Below are 17691 nucleotides of genomic sequence, written 5' to 3'. Positions count from 1 at the left end.
TTTTAGCCAGGCCTTAGATGGACTTTTCTGTCGGAAACAAAATGATTTGTGTGTATAAGTGGCATCATGGACGCTTCCTAACCTTTAGATACGGGGCTGTGTTAACCTTCAAAAGTTTAGAACCTGCCACTTCGCTCAAAATTACGTCACAATACAAGGCGACGTTGAAAAGTGAGTTGTTAGTAAACATCCAAAAAATAAAATTCCAGACCTTTTCAAGACCCAAATTATGACCAGTGAACTCCACGAAAAAAAGGAAAGACTTAAATTTTTTTAATGATTTCAGATACATATATTATAAATAGAAAGGTGCATAGCTGATGTGGTGAGGAGAAATTTATGATGATGTGGTGGTGGGGGGTTGTTGTAGTGGTGGTGATGTGGTGGGGGTTGCTGTGGTGGTGGTATGGATGTGATGATGGGGTGTAGTGGTGGTGTAGGTTGCAGCAGTGGTGGTAATGATGATAATAGGGTGGTGGTTGCAGTAGTGGTGTTAGTGATGATGATGATGATGATGGGGATGTGGCGGTTGTTTCAGTAGTGGTGGCAGTAATGATGATAGTGTGGTGGTGGTGGCGGTTGCAGTTGTGTTAATAATGTTGTTGATGATGATGATGATGATGTAGTGGTGGTGGTTGTAGTAGTGGTGTTAGTGATGATAATGATGATAATGTGGTGGTGGTGTGGCTGTGTGGTCTTGTGGTATGACACTCGCTTTCGGATCGGAAGGTCCTGGGTTCGAGCCTCGCTCGGCGCATATTTGAGTCCTTGGAAATGGCTCTTTACTCACATTCTCTCACCGTACTCGGGTGTAAATGAGTACCTGGCCGTCAACAGCGTTGTCTCCGTCCGAAAACATTGTAATATCGCCTAACAGTCGTCATGTCTCGTCCTACGTGTTAAGTGTTGCTGTTGGCCAGTGACCCCTTGTAATTGTAACGCGCTTTGAGCACATTTAGAGGATATTGCGCTATATAAAAGCTCAATATTTTTTGTGGTGGTGGTTGTAGTAGTGGTGGTAGTGATGACGATGTGGTGGTGCTGATGTTTGCAATAGCAGTGGTAGTGATGATGATGTGGTGGTCGTGGTTGTGGTTGCCCGACCTCTACGGCCGTAGTGATGATGCTGTGGTGGTGGTAAATGGTAATTGTGTTGCGGTGGCGGTTGCATTAGTAGTGATGATGTGGTGGTGGATACAGTCACGGTGGCAGTGATGACGATGTGGTGGAGGAGTTGTAGTTGTAATAGTGGTGGTAGAGATAATGATGATGTGGTGGTGATTGCTGTAATGGTGGTATTGATAGTGATGTGGTGGTTGTTGCAGTAGTATTGGTAGTGATGATGATGATGATAATGTGGTGTGGTGTTGGTTGCAGTAGTGATGGTAGTAATGATGATGTGGTGGTGGTTGCAGTAGTGATGATGATAATGTGGTGGTAGTGATCATGATGTGGTAGTGGTTGTGATGGTTGCAGTTGCAGTGGTGGTTTCAGTAATGGGGGTAGTGATGATGATGTAGTGGCGGTAGCAGTGGTTGAAGTAGTGCTGTTAGTGATGATGACTTGGTGGTGGTGGTGGTGGTGGTTGTTGCAGTAGTGGTCTAGTGATGATGTGGTGGTGGTGGAGGTAGTAGTAGTGGTGGTAGTGATGATGATGTAGTGGAGGAGTTTTAGTAGTGGTAGAGATAATAATGTGATGGTGGTGGTTGCAGTAATGGTGGGAGTGATGGTGATGTGGTGGTGGTTCTTGCAGTAGTGGTGGTAGTGATGATGATGATGATGTGGTGGTAGTGATTTTATGATGTGTTGGTGGTTGCAGTAGTGATGATGGGTGCAGTAGTGGTGGTAGTGATGATGACGTGGTGGTGGTTGTTGCAGTAGTGATGATGTTGTGGTGGTGGCTCCATTAGTGATAATAGGGATGTTGTTGTGATGGTGATGGGTGCAGTAATGGTGGTAGTGATGATGATGTAGTGGTGGTAGTGTTGAAATAAACCTGAACAAAGTCTCGACCATTTACAGAACCATGTACCCAAACGATTGAATTTTTTACCTTTTTGTCGACCCATGAAGAAAACTGTCAAATTCTCGACCGTTTCTCGATTTTCTGACCTTTTGTGAATCCTGAAACGATCCCATTGGTTGATCTATTTAATACAATTTACTATTCACTTTCTTTTGTTGGTTGTCTCCGAGTATTGTGGTGTCTTTGGAGAAAGTGTCCGGTTCCGGTTAGGAGTTCACGAAGGCTTCGGATTACGCCGAGCTGTTAATCTTCTGATGAGTCGTAATTAGTTGTGTCTCATTAGATCTGGGCAAAGTAAATGCGATGAGGAATTGGTCACTCTTTCCAAGTCATGCCGTTGACACAAGGCACCGCCCAACAAAATCCCCAACGCGCTACGGGACTCGCTTTCCTTTATCTAGAGGAAAGTGAGTAGCATGATTCTGTCAACAAAATAGACTGTCCTTCTTGGCGCGAATCCTTTGCTTTTTTAAATTTTTATCGTCAGAGAAAACGTTGACTTTCATATATTCATTTTACACCCGAGTACAGCGAGAAAATGAAAGTAAATAGCTTTTTTTCCACTGACTCAACTTTTTAGCGCTTTAGGTCATTCGAAACTTCAATCTACAGACTGCAATCCGAGTATCGTACTACAAGGCCACAGAGCGCCACCCCCCCCCCCCCCACCATATTTTTTATACATAATAAACTTGACATGAACGTTTTTAAAAGTTAAGCAGTGCTTGCGACATTAATTATTGGTCATATCAAAGCTCGGGGAACGGAAGACGGTAGGCTACACAGTCAGGACTTTAAATTTAGGGTTATTGTCTGCAACAATCCAGTCACAGTCCTCTATGGAGGAACAGTGAGTGAAATATGCCCCAAAAACAATCCCCCCAAAAGTGCCCAACTCGAGGACACCCAAAGTCGGTATCTCTACCAATAGAGCACACTCTGCATTTCCCTACAAACTTAGTTACGGAGATTAAAAAAAAAAAAGAATTTTCTTGCGGAATATTGTGCGGCTATGAGAAGTTGGCACAAAGCCGGACAAGATAGAGGGGATCCGTCGACGGCCTATGCTCCAGCCAGAGTGAAGGGCCTAAGTAAGTAAGTCTATGTAGTCTTGTGGTATGACACTCGCCTTTGTATCGGATGGTCCTGGATTCGAGTCCCGCACTGAGTGGTGCATAGATGAGTCTTTGGGGAAGGCTCTTTAGTCATATTCTCTCACCGCACTCAGGTGTACAATGAATACCTGGCTGTTTTCAGACAATTGTGTCTTTCAGTACAATTACAGGCTACAAGTGTTCTATTTTAGTAAATTGGCTGAGAAATATTGAACTGGGAAGCATCACGGCAAAAGTGAGTACGATTCAATAGGTGGTGGAGTAAAATCATATATATTTTTCAGTCTGTTGCCAGTGGAACAACTACACTTACAAACGCTGAAGAAATATGTAAATTGTTATCAAGTGATTCTAGTCTTGTTTATGATGATTGTTCTCATTACTGTACAAAATACCATTTAGAAAGAAAAAAACAAAAGGTTAAGTCACAAATGCTGAAATCCCTCAAGCCAAGGGTATTTTTAAAAATTATTTTTTGAAATTTTACTTTGCGGGAATGTTGGCAATAAGACAACTGTCTTGTTTTTGCTCCCATTGGGCAATAAGACAACTGTCTTGTTTTTGCTCCCATTGAGTGTTGGGCATGAATAAAAACTGAACATCAGATTGTGCTCCTAAATTCAAGGATTAGTGACAAAGAAAAAGATTGCTCTGGTTATGATTCAGTTTTGACCAATACTTATAATGCTGAAGATGAAGTTCATGACAAATACTCTTGTTGATTCTATTTTTAACGACAATGAACGTGTCAGTTATGTAAAGAAGCCTGTTCGAGGAAGAAGACAGTTGTTTGAAAGCTGTAATATCCACAACAGTACTGGGGAAAAAAAAAACATTTTCTCGAAATTTTACCCTGCCTTTAAATGTACATTCAAGGAATGGGAGACTGTGTCAGAGACTTAAGTTTGACCAACTGGTGATAAACCCAGTACTTAGTACAACAAATGTAGACTTTGAAGCACTGAGAACAGCTCCCCCGAACGCGCGTTTGGTCACCTATCCAATATAACTAAACGATAATGGGAACTCTGTAGCTAGGTCACTATGTACTTAAGTATTTGGTCCTGAAAAGTATCATAAGGAGATTCGCTGTGGCATTATACTTGAGGTTTCTAACAAACATTTGCTTGCTTTTAACAAACATTTATTTTTTGACCCATGTTTTCTTTCACCTTGATGACGATTACATAATTCCCTACATAATTACCCAATCATATTCTGTCTGGTATCAGTCTAAACAATGTTGAACAAATATTTGAAGCTGGGTTTGACACCAGGTTGCCAGGTGGATACCTCAGCCCATGGCATATTTATGTTGGGGCTCAGATGATTAAATGTGGACGCGTTTTCTGTAATCCTCGATTAGGACCAGCACAACATAAAGAATTGTTGGCAGGAATTTTTGTTTCTCTGTCTTTTGAAAATAAAGAACATTTGTACATTTTATGGACTTCATCTCGCAAAAATAAAAAGCTAAGCATTTGGTTGCTAATCATGTTGCCCCACTCATTAAGATGTACATGACGAAATAAAGTAAACTAGTTGACTTCATGACTCTTTGATTTTAACACAGACAGTGTCCAGGTTTCTTCTTATCATTTAACCATTATGTTTATTCCTGGTTTATCAAGTTAAGTTTCACAGAGTGTAAAATGTACCTACAAGTCGGAAATTCCTTTCGCTACCTTAGCACTCTGCTAGGGCTAGCAACTTGCTAATTAGAAACAGGCTTTAGTATGTTTGTTTTTTTATGTTGTTTTTAAGGGTTTTACGGCGTTTGCAACACATTCTTGTCATATCAACACCAGTAAAAAGAAGAAAATGGAATTGTCAAAATGTTCTAGATTTATAATCAAAGAACCCAAGAAAAAGCAAGACAAACTGGAATTGGTTTAAAAAGGGAACAGATGTAGATTCCAAGAGCATACCACCAATGTACTTTGTTTGATATCACCTAAAATTCTCACCCAACACAGGATCCCACTAAGATGAAAACACTCAAATGTTTACAGGATACATAACAATACATAACAGAGAGATGATTTACAAGGAAAAAAATATCATCTCCCAAAACTATAACTATACATTTGACTATTTCCCTCCCAGTCAAAGACTCCAGCCAGGGCTGAGACAAAACTAAGTAATCCACTCCAAGACAAAGAAAGAAAGCAACTCGGAAAACAGAGATAAGGGGATAGAAGACCCAGCGTGACCTTCTGCCCACCATGGGAGGTCAAAGACCCTACCCAGATGCTTTAGTATATTTCTACTTCATATTCACAAAGTGTTGTTAGGTCTCAGCTCTGGAACAGTGTTTAGAATCTTGCTGATCAATGAACAATAAATATTATTTACCTTTGTACCCCCATTCAATTGCGCATGAGCAGTGTAAGAATACAATAAACACTTCCAACTTGAAACATGAATGCTCAAAGCCAAAATCGTTGTTCTAACTGGAGCAATGAAGAGAAACAAAGTCTTCTGGTTTTCATTGAGAAGAAAAAGGACATAATCGAAAAGAGAGATGGAATGCCACAGGTAGTGAAAAATCGTAATGATGCGTGGTCAGGCATACAAGTAAAACTGAATGCATTGTACTCTTATGGTTGAAGCATAAAACATGTTAAAGATCAATACAACAGAATGAAGCTGGCAGCAAAGAAAAAAATTGGAGAATTCAAGCGGAACCAATGTAAAACAGGCTGAAGTCTTAGACTTTTTTTTTGTTTTTTTTGTTTGTTGCTTTAGGTCTCTTCCAACACAATTGAGGTTATATGAGAGACCGCTGAAACAAAAAAACAAGCAATCTAACAAAAATAGTACAAATGTAAATCAAAATCATAACCTAAAGATATCATAAGCTAAATTATAAATAACCAAGAACAAACAGGCAGAAGATTTACAGAAAAAAAAATATCCCCTGTCAAAAATACAATCACAAACCAAAGAAGCAGGATAGGCTAGTAAAGAGAAGAAGAAACGACATCACTATCGGATCGTACACCCATGCGAACATCATAGGTATATGATTCAAGGGTGATGCTCCCATCCAACCACCCGCGAAGTCTTAGACTGCCAAGTAAGTCAGAAATAAGTAATATTAGTGCTAGAATTCACTACATTGCTCCATATGATTTTCTCACACTGGACAACACTTACTATGACGAGGTGAGAGCGATTTGCATGCACTGAACCTGAGGAAAGCTTAGATCTAGTTGGCCTAGACAATGCCAGTGACCACAAAGATGATGTTAACATAATCTTTTCTCCAGGAAATGCAAATGCCACTGCATCAGCATATATGCAGTGACATAATTTTGCCTTCCACAGCGTTATTTCGCTCTTCACCGCACATTTCGTCAAAAACTTTTTAAAAATCTGATTTTTGGTTACATTTTTTTTATTCATCACCTGGCATTTACAGGCAATTTTCAGATTTTTTTAGAATTTAGAAATTGCAAGAAAAGATCCTTTAGTGGTGACAAGTTTGAGGTGAAAACTTTGCTGTCACAACTTCGAATATGAAAATGTGTCACATAATATGACTGTGTGCAATATATTGATGGTGTAATGTTGGACCTGATTATTGGTTGATACTGGATTACTCCATTAATAGTTGCAGCAATACTACCCAATATCAATTAATGCCCATCCTTAAAGGAAAGGATGATCTGATGAAAAAAATAGGCCAAGAAATTTGTATAATTTAAGAATTTCCTTACGTATGAGCATTTATTAGAATAGATGATCATAATGATTATTTGAGTGCAGTAAACACACTAAATAATAACATGAAATTGGAGGTGGAACAATGTGTAAAAATTCCATAATCCGGACAAATAAAAGTATTTTTTTATTCATAATGAGATGATGCAAAAAGATTTTTGTAATAATTTACGTCCATACATTGCCAGCAACTTTTACAATCACTCAAATACATTCAACTATCAAAAAATCAATAACCTCATTATGAACAACAATCAATATATACAAAATAAATACATTTAAATAAAATGAGGTGAGAAGAAAATGATGTAAACAATCAATTGCCATACAATTATTCATTACACGCTAAATATTCTCAGACCGGAATATTCAGATATGACTTGAAGATTTGGGGTGGTCTTGAATGTTTTGGAGGTTTTAATCTTAATTCTAAAAATAATTAACTTTGATATTATGAGAAGATGTAACTATATGTGTTCAGGCCTGTAAGTGGTTGCTGAAAAAATTGTCGGAACATTTTGAACACGCGAAAATAGACACAACAGGACAAAAATATGGACACAACACAGATATGACACGTCAATTGACTAGTCATATCATGTCACTTTCCCCTACTTATTTATAACGAGGTCCTTATTTTGTGGTATCAAAAAAAAAAAAATCCCAATTATTTGAGGTCCCAGGTCTGAGTTAGTTGTAAAATGAAAGGAAGAGAACAATTCCTACCCTTTTGAAGGATGTGTATCTAGACGTCTAGTGCTCGACACAGGAAGCTGCGTATCTTCGCTCCTGTTTGTGTTAAATGTTTACGCTGATTCTTTCGTTTATTTGGATTAATTCTTATAGAAGAAGAAGAAGAGGAAGAAGAAGAAGAAGAAGAAGAAGAAGAAGAAGAAGAAGAAGAAGAAGAAGAAGAAGAAGAAGAAGAAGAAGAAGAAGAAGAAGAAGAAGATGATGAAGAAGAAGATGAAGACAACGAAGAGGAAGAAGAGGAGGTGGTGCGGTGGTGTGAGAGCTTTCGGAGAAGAATTTATATTTCGAAGAAAAATAATTATTTCGCATTATTTTTTTTTCCATCTCACATCGGGACGGAACCAAAGAAATATAGAGACTGAGAAATAAGAACCGGAGATATGCATGTGTGTCGGTAGCAAAATAGAGAGAAACCTTCCAGTCCGGTTCGACACACTTCGGTGTGTGCGTTATTTACTGACTAGGTGTGTGTGTGTGTGTGAAGACAACTTGCGCGAACTTCGCGACCTCTCTCTCGCTGGCTGTGGCATAGTAGCCAAGCAGTGAATACATAAACGTCTAGCGCAGCGTGTAGGTGGCATGATAATATGATAGCTGACTGATAGACGGCATGTTTTGTCTTTAGTGCGACAAATAAAAAGGTTTTTTGTTTTGTTTTTTTAAGTCGGCATTTGAAACGGAATAAAATCTAATTTTTTCGAGGAACGAAATAAAAGTCTTTTATTTTCTTTTTTGTTGGTTCTGTTATTTGGCGTTACGAATGTTATTTTTACTATCATCTTTTATTTTATTTTTTTTTAGCACTTATAGAGCAAAATTGTACTGTCAGAAATCCGACAATAGACGGAAGATTAACAGGCCTGTATGTGTTGTCCTTTTTATGAAACTGTGATGACATACAAGATGAAATATCTCTTTTTATTGTCTCTCTTCAGGGTCTCGGGGTTATCAAAAAATGCAGGAATAATAAATCTTTCTCTCATTACTTAACTTATTAAACATACAGCCAAACCATTTTCCAAGAAAAGAAAGTTACAGCAATGTGATTTATTGTTAAATAAAGCCTCACCAATACTGCTGTTAATAGCATTTTGTTAAAAAATGAAAGATATGATGCAAATGCAAGTTACATTAAAATCGAATCATCCTTGTAAAACAATGCAGCTCATTTAATTTCTGTGAGAGGCCAAAATGATTTCTTCAAATTTCTTGTTTGTTTTGTTTAACAAAGGTATAGGTGAGTTATCAGATTAACATTGCTAGCTTGGATAAGACAGTAATTTTCGATTGTGCTCCTTAATAATATAAAGGAGAATTTTGTTTCATAACACTTATACATAATTCATATTGGAAAAATTTCCAATTAACTCCACACACATCATTTAAAATCCAGAAAATATTCAGTTCTAATCTTGAATGATCTGTCCTTGGTCTCCATACTTCATTCACAATTTCATTACAAACACACAGACAACTCATCTTGCATCAATCATTTTGTCCCTGGCTATCACTGCTTCATCAAACTTTATGACATATGTTGTTCCCTTGTGCCAGTGGACTGTTACCTTGGCTGGCTGTAATAAACATTTAAAATAATACTTTCACTTTACATATTAAAAGACACAAAAACGGCATAAAACCTAACAGTAATGTTACTACCAAAAAATAAAATAAGAATTAAGAAATTACATAAAAATGACCAACAAATTACTTGCATGGGATAAGTATCAGATATATTATCAAATGTAATTATAAAAACATGATAACAAACTAAATTATTGTTGTTGTTAGACATTTCAATCTTCAACCTTTGTTAGCATAGTGAATTTAAATTATTTACCGAGTAATTTATAAATTGTATTGGTGCACACCATTATATATGAAGACAAAATTTAACCATGTCTATGTCAAGCTGATGGTTTTTAGAAAAAAAGTTTTATAAGGGTAAGAGGCCTTGATTCATAGGATAAATCCTATCATGAATAAACAAATTTCCTTAATTGAAAAATGCATTATGAATTGCTACACACTAAGTTGCTAATTAATTATGCACAATAATTCTAGACCAAAGCAACTCCAAATATTTTTCACTCTAAAGATGATGTGAAAGAGCGCTAACTCAGATTATTTTGCTGGTATCAAATATATTTAAAATACATATGAATTTGATTTCCATTACAGCCTTCGAACACATGCACCGCAAACAGGGGTTTTATTCTAAATAATTAAAGTTATAAAACTTACAAAATTAGCACCGTTCAGTACAGCCTCGACCATTCCAGCAGTGAATGCTGCACAGTTTACACTTCCTGTGAATATCAAGAGTAAAATGTTAATTATTTCTTTTCCTTATCAAACCCTTTCAAAATTCCCACCTTCTATCGGTTCTATAAACTTAATTGTCATTTTAGTTTATGTGTTCAAGTAATTTTTTCTTGATACAGCCTTTCCCTTTCCTCACCATATGCTCCATATTCACATGCAAGATGAAACATTCAAACAAGATCCAATGGACTATTAAGCAAAAGATAATCTTTTAAAGAATCTCAACAATACCTCATAAAGTAACTAAACTCATTTCTTTCCAAGGTTGAATTTTGGGGGAAATCTTTTCCTGTATTATTTTCTGTGCTGTCTGGTATTAGAATTTACAATAATTTACTTCCAATTAATCATCAATGGAATAAAACCATGAAAAAGCCTTAATAAATAATGCATATTTCACAACAGATCAATAGCTTTGAAAGGATCCCCCCTTTTAAAGAGATTCACTACCCATCTCTCATTTTAAAGTGATTCACTACCCATCTAACCGTAAAAATACAGCTGCATATTGCATCAAAACATCTAATGTCACATTAATTGCATACCTTTATCTTTTGGTACAGATATGAATCTATTTACAAGAGGCTCTTTCTCAATTATGTAATCTTGTGATGAGGTCAAGGATCAAGCTTGTGCTAAGATTCACATTTCACGAAAACAAATATGTTTTTAAAGACATAAAATTGACAAAACCTTATAAAAAACTGCATAAGATTCAAGATTTAATGTCAGATAAATTGATTTTTAGCTCAGTCTTTTTTTTTCAAAGAATATCAATGAAGTAAAAGGAAAAGTTCTTGATCATGCTAGTATTGAATTTTCTATGAAGCATACAATATCACAAAGTTACTATAACACAATTCCAAAGTATAAGAGACATGCTCTGTTGAAATAAAATCACAAAATGCAAATATGAAAGGCACCAACATTAAAAAAAGTTGCCCAAAAACAACACAGACAAGTCCATTCAAAATATCTGGATAATATGATCAATGATTATAGTCTCAAATTAGGAGCACAAGAACAGGGAACGTGATGACTCCCTGAGCAATGAACACGGTATATCCACTCAATAACCAGAGAAAAACAAAACAACATTTTAATCAAAACAATTGGCTCTGAGAAAAGAATTCTAAAGCTGATGCAGGATCTCAATGAGAAAGAAGCCTCTCGATTTGACAGGATCACTGCTAAATGAATTAAGACCTTTGCACAAGAATTAGCCTCAGTTCACACTTTCCTCTGCCTAACAAAAGACTGGGAACATGCAAATATAACATCAATATTTAAAAAGGGAGATAGAGGTAGAGCTGATAAATTATCGTGTTCTTGACTTCTGTGTCCTGCAAGCTCTTAGAGTATATAATAAACATCTGTCTTTTGCAGATTTTGGTCTAGTTGGAGTGTATCAGTTTTTTAAAAATGAAACGAAAAATCAAAGTTGGACTGATAAGTATCATTAAATTTATCTGTCTTTTAAAATAAACTAAAAAGACATTATTATGAAATATCCAATAAAACCACAACTTATCACAAGGATACATGTTCTGTCATCTTCATTTGCTTGCTCAAGCTTGTCAGCTTCTTTACCAAAAACAATCTATGGAGAAACGAATTAAAATCATTCAAGTAAACAAATATATGCCAGAATCGAGATTATCCATCTTTAAAGCACAGCATTAAATACTGTAAAAACCAAGTATTCAAGGCAAGTCTATTATGATTTTAGACAAATCATATTCAGTTAAAAGCATAGTGAATGCATAGGGCATTCTACTCATTGAGGCGTACTACATTTGTATATTACAAATGAATTGCATACCTGTCTACTTGAACATTTCAAAATCAGTAGCCAACACAAAATTCATCAGTAATAAATGGTACAATTTTAGTAATACTCCACCAATTAACAACAACAACAACAAAAATTAAAAATACTGCGTATCTACAACCTTCTATACGTAAAATAAATGTTGTCGACCTCCACCATTACTAGCTGGCAATCGACTAAGCTATCATGGGCGAGAACTGAGCAGTAGCCTTTATAACTTTAAGTTTAAGGGAACTTTTTTCTTTTCTTTCTTGGATAACTGCGGGAACTTAAAAGAAAAGAAAATAATTGTTTTTTTTCTTCTCCAACACTACGACCAAATTTCTGTGAAATCAAAATCCGTAATATTTTTTCCATTTCCGTATGCCTGAAATTGTTACCTAATTTCCGTAACAATTACGGATGATCCGTAAAAGTAGGCAGGTAAGGAATTGCCTCCCTTAAGCCATTAAGTAAAAGAATAAGCCTTGCACTTGAAAAATAAAAAACCATATAAACTAAGGATGTTAAAGTTCATTTTCAAAGGTGTTATAGAGTACTCGCTGGATTCTAACACACCCTTAGGAAAGCCAAAAAGTGTGTTAGAATCTGAGCGTGCTAAAATCTGATGCTCATGGGAGGTAACCAATACATTCAGTCACCCAGCTCCACCATGTCGTATTGCAGAGCTATAGCGGAGTGTGCTGGAATTCGGAATGCTAGAATCTAGCGAGTAGTGTAGTTAAATGTGAGTTCAGGTGAATCAATGGCATGCCAATCACTTCCAAAAATGAAAAAATTGACATATAAAACGTAAAATGGTGGCTTTGGGATTAGCTCATATTGGATTTCCAAGACTTTGCTATCAAAGACAAATGAAAAAAAAATGCATTTCAAAACATTATCTTATTCATCTATTGATCTTTTTAATTTAGCAATTTTTTCACTGTCTTCATGGTAATTGCCATATATCTATCTTTGTGCCAATTAATTTTCCAAGTAAAGAAGCAGAATACTACTTTAGGGAAGTATTCCTAGGTACAATTGTTTACATTAAGGTAACATGAATTTCAACCTAAATTTACAAATATTCACCTTCCAAAAATTATTCTTGATAAATATTAACATATTTAGCAATTTAACTTCTCTCTTGAATCCTTTCTCTCTGAGAAACAAAACATCCAGCATATGAGAGCCGACATGCTGGCCAAGGTCAGATAATCTGAATGAGATAAAGGAAATAAAATAATAACATTTTGTTAACATTATATTATATTTTTTTGACTAGTTAACAATTTTGGAATTCTAGATCAATTAATTTCAAACTGCATGCTGAAATTTAAATTGATGATGATGCTGACAAAATGTCAAAAGCGAGGAAATTTTTCACTCAAATATTAAACTCACTCGGATCATTGTTGAATAACAGGGCAAGTAAGAGGGTGACCTCTAAACTTGTTGAAACAACACTATAGTTTGCTTTTGGTCTCTTTCTAAATGTAGGCTTTTAAGCTGTTTCAGTTTTTTTAACCGAATATTATCAAAGCAAATTTTTCTTTTTCCAGCTCCCATAGCTAATCACATCATTGCAATAGGTACATAGTGCTTTGACAGCAACGTCAACATTTACACTAATGCCAATGGGCCTGACCTCCACATCACCCCATTTTTACATTTTACTTTCATCACCCTTACTATCTGCCGTGCTTCTAGTCATCTAAGAAGCGATGTTTTACTGAGCAAAATGAAAGTGCAAAACATAATAACAAATTATATCTTTTTAAACTTTGACACAGTATTATTTGCTGAGGCAATTTAAAAACATACAAACTAAAATAAAATACCGTTCTTACTTTGATTGCAATTCAGGGACAGTTTGTATCCGGTTTTGGGAGTATTGCACAATCTCAGAGAAAAGTAAAGCAAAAGTTGCAATATCAACCTGAAATAACAAAGCAGGCCTGTAAATGGTTGGTGAAAAAATTGTCGGAACTTTTTGAACACGCAAAAATAAACACAACAGAAGAAAAATATGGATTAATTAATAAACACAACACAGATATGACACGTCAATTGACTAGTCAAATCATGTCACTTTCCCCTACTTATTTGTAATGAGGTCCTTATTTTATGGTACCAAAAAAAAAAAATCCCAATTATTTGAGGGCCCTGGTCTGAGTTAGCTCCTGTTTGTTTGTGTTAAATGTTTACGCTGATTCTTTCGACGTATCCAGAGTGCACTGTAATTGGATTAATTCTTATAAAAGAAGAAGAAGAAGAAGAAGAAGAAGAAGAAGAAGAAGAAGAAGAAGAAGAAGAAGAAGAAGAAGAAGAAGAAGAAGAAGAAGAAGAAGAAGAAGAAGAAGAAGAAGAAGAAGAAGAAGAAGAAGAAGAAGAAGAGGAGGAGGTGGTGCGGTCATGTGGACCTTTCGGAGAATATATATTTCGAAGAAAAATAATTATTTCGTATTATTTTTTTTTCGTCTCACATCGGGACGGAACCAATAAAATATAGAGAAAAAGATATGAGAACCGGAGAAATGCATGTGTGTCGGTAGCAAAATAGAGAGAAACCTTCCGGTACGGTTCGCCACACTTCTGTGCGTGCGTTATTTACTGACTGGGTGTGTGTTCGACGACTCGCGCGAACTTCGCGACATAGATGTGCTCGCGACCCTTGCTGGCTGTGGCACAGTAACCAACGGTAAGGGCTGCCTGAAGCCGGTGATCGTAAAATACAGTAAAGAACAGTAACCAGGCAGTAAATACATCCCCGTCTAGCGGAGTGTGTAGGTGGCATGATAATATTATAGCTAACTGATAGACATTTTGTTTTGTAGATGCGACAAATAAAAAGTTGTTTTTTGTTTTGTTTTTTAAGTCGGCATTTGAAACGGAATAACTGATTTTTTCGAGGAACGAAATAAAAGTCTTTTATTTCATTTTTTATTGGTTCTGTTCTTTGACGTTAAGAATTTTATTTTTACTATTAATTTTTAAAAATAAATATTAGCACTTATAATTATAGAGCAAAATCGTACTATCCGAAATCCGGCAATAGACGGAAGATTTACAGGCCTGACAAAGAAAGTTATCCATATATAGATATAAATACGGGATAATGTTGCTTTTTCAAATGCAATTATCAACCCATGAAGTACATCCATCTTAGTTTCCATCAGTGTGAAGCTGATTACAGTGATATGCATAATGGATTAAGGGTATCGCTGCTTTTAACATTGTCACTGACTGAGGCAAAAGGTGTTAGATCGTATAAATGTACATTTCCTTCGTTACAAAATTCATACCACAGTTCAGTAACTGGTCAGATTCATTCAAAATGAATGTAAGTCCGTAAGTGTAATCATGGCAATTTATCATGAAGTTTGGGGTTGTCTTCGTTCCCATATAAATTACATCATTGCCATTTTCATTTATGAATATTGTTTTGTAGTTGTGAGGGCGGGAATCAATAAAAACCTGGCAATTAGGGGAGCTTGGCTCAGCGGTATAGTCTTTGCCTCATCTCATACTCATCATACCCAAACGTAAAAGGTAGAGTTCGACAATTCACCCTCATTCTTGAGTGTGGCTTTAGCAAGTTACCTCGCCCTAACCCAATTTGCGGCGCTACACTATGGCTAATGCCTAGGTTATTCTAGTCTTCCCTTGGAATAGACCCAAGTTCTCGAAGTGTAGAAAAGGAAATGAAGATATCTCTCTGGTATATTCTAGATGGCTGCCTCTATTCTCACCCCCGGGATGAGAATAGAAAAGCGATCGAGCTCTCACCCCCGGGATGAGAATAGAAAAGCGATCGAGCTCTCACCCCCGGGATGAGAATAGAGGTAGTTGCCCCTTCTCGCTATTCTCACCCCTATTACCAACAGGTAGGGAGGGTAGCCTAGCCTAGCCGCCGTCTCTTCTCGCTATTCTCACCCCTGTTAACCAACAGGTAGGGAGGGTAGCCTAGCCTAGCCGCCGTCTCTTCTCGCTATTCTCATCCCTGTGTAGGGTCACCTTAGTACCCCCCCCCCCCCCCCCCCCCCCCCCTTCCTTAATACTCTCATCTGATCATCATCATCTCTCTCGTTACTACTTTTAGTGGCACTGGACGTAAGGAGGGTGAACATGCAGCCCCGCCCCTTCTCGCTATTCTCATCCCTGTGTACGGTCAACTTAGCACCCCCCCTCCCCCCCATCCTCTCGCTATTCTCATCCCTGTTAACCAACAGGTAGGGAGGGTAGCCTAGCCGCCGTCCCTTCTCGCTATTCTCATCCCTATTAACCAACAGGTAGGGAGGGTGCCCCGTCCCTTCTCGCTCTCATCCCTATTAACCAACAGGTAGGGAGGGTAGCCTAGCCTAACCCCCGTCCCTTCTCGCTATTCTCATCCCTATTAACCAACAGGTAGGGAGGGTAGCCTCACCTAGCCGCCGTCCCTTCTTGCTATTCTCATCCCTGTGTAGGGTCAGCTTAGCAACCCCCCCCCCCCCCTTCCTCGCCACTCTCACCTGATCATCAAATCTCTCGTGGTACTGGACGTAAGGAGGGTGAACTTATATGTCGTGCATTTAAAATGTAGACTGGCTGGCTTGAAATATGGGAATCATTGTTAGAAACCTCTCTCTCTCTCTCTCTCTCTTTAAGCGAACTGGATTCGCCCAATTTCTAAGAATTGGACTTTTCCTTTTATGGGCATATTATTATTTTATGTTGACTTAGCTGTCTCAATTTCTCCCTACGTTAGGTATTTTAACTTGTTTATATTTTCTCGCTCTCTCCCTCCCCCTACCCCAAACTTTATTTCTCTACATCTTTTATATTGTTTGTATTTCCTTTCTCTTGTCCACTCAATATTTCATATCTTTCTCGCCCTCTCCCCATCTCCCCTCTTTCTTTTTTTTAATTTGTTGGTATTTTCTTCTTCTCTTTCTCCCCCCCATTCTATTTCGTCTCCCCCCCCCCCCCCTCGCTCTTTCTTTCTCCCCCCTGTCTCAATTTATATCTGGCTGTTGGTTAGGTAATAGTAATACTAATACTACGGGATGAGAATCGAGAAGGGGTGGCGGCTAGGCTAGGCTACCTACCCTCCCTATGTGTTGGTTAACAGGGGTGAGAATAGCGAGAAGTGGCGAGGACCTCTACTCTCATCCCGGGGGTGAGAGCTCGATCGATTTTTTATTCTCATCCCGGGGGTGAGAATAGTCACTACGATTCTAGATAGTCTAGATAGACCTCAGACTCTTTCAGAATCGATTAGAGTAAAAAGTAGGCGTAATGTTAATAATCATTGCTGTACCATTTAATTGAATGTTTCATCTTGTTAAATAAATTAATTGATAAAATATGAGACTATTCGTCCGTGTATACATTGCAGGTATAATTCCTTTAAATTTAAAAGACTTTACCTCTGGCTTTACTTTCCCTAAAGATTTCTCCAAATTAGTCGCTTTTTGTTTACCCGACATTTTGTTCGGTTTTCGTCTTTCAGATGAAAAAAGGAGTCATAGTTTTAGCAACGCACGATTCGTATTTTCCTGGATTCGCTTTTATATTATCTTGAATGAGGATCGTCACGTTGCCTCAACAGTGATCCTGAAGATGATGCCAGCCCTGATACAATCATGCTGAAACAGCTGATGGTGAACGATCCAACCCGACGTCCAGACAAGGCCTGCCTTCTGTTCCCACATCTCCAATCTCCATAATGAAGAACACGAACAGAAGACATCATTCGCCGTCGCCCTACTACTACTACTACAGTAGAACATGAAAGTAACGTACTCGGAAATAGCGAGTAAAATCTAAATCCCCGTTTTTTTTCTCTTATTTGGGTCAATAAAATTAGCATGCAAGTAGCGAGTATGAAAAAGAGGTCAACTCGGAAATAACGAGCATTTCCTGCCCCAGCCTAGGACTTCGAACGAAGTAAA

General features: G+C 37.4%; 1 protein-coding gene across 1 annotated transcript; it reads right to left on the bottom strand.

The window, feature by feature from the left end:
• Nucleotides 1-6843: 6843 nt before the first annotated feature.
• Nucleotides 6844-17282, bottom strand: LOC144962996 (trafficking protein particle complex subunit 5-like). Its single transcript, XM_078896516.1, has 7 exons — nt 17167-17282; nt 13609-13697; nt 12851-12977; nt 11488-11545; nt 10491-10550; nt 9865-9929; nt 6844-9194 (listed from the first exon to the last, which is right to left on the bottom strand). Exons 1-7 carry the CDS (start codon nt 17224-17226, stop codon nt 9096-9098), a joined length of 558 nt encoding a protein of 185 aa, XP_078752642.1. The 5' UTR covers nt 17227-17282; the 3' UTR covers nt 6844-9095.
• Nucleotides 17283-17691: the final 409 nt, after the last annotated feature.

This window comes from Berghia stephanieae, chromosome 1 (assembly GCF_034508935.2).
Source record: "Berghia stephanieae isolate SIO BIC M18660-M18661 chromosome 1, UCSD_Bste_1.3, whole genome shotgun sequence".
NCBI lineage: Eukaryota > Metazoa > Mollusca > Gastropoda > Nudibranchia > Aeolidiidae > Berghia > Berghia stephanieae.
The sequence above is the reverse complement of the archived record's forward strand: the minus strand, read 5'-3'. Positions and strand labels throughout refer to the sequence as shown.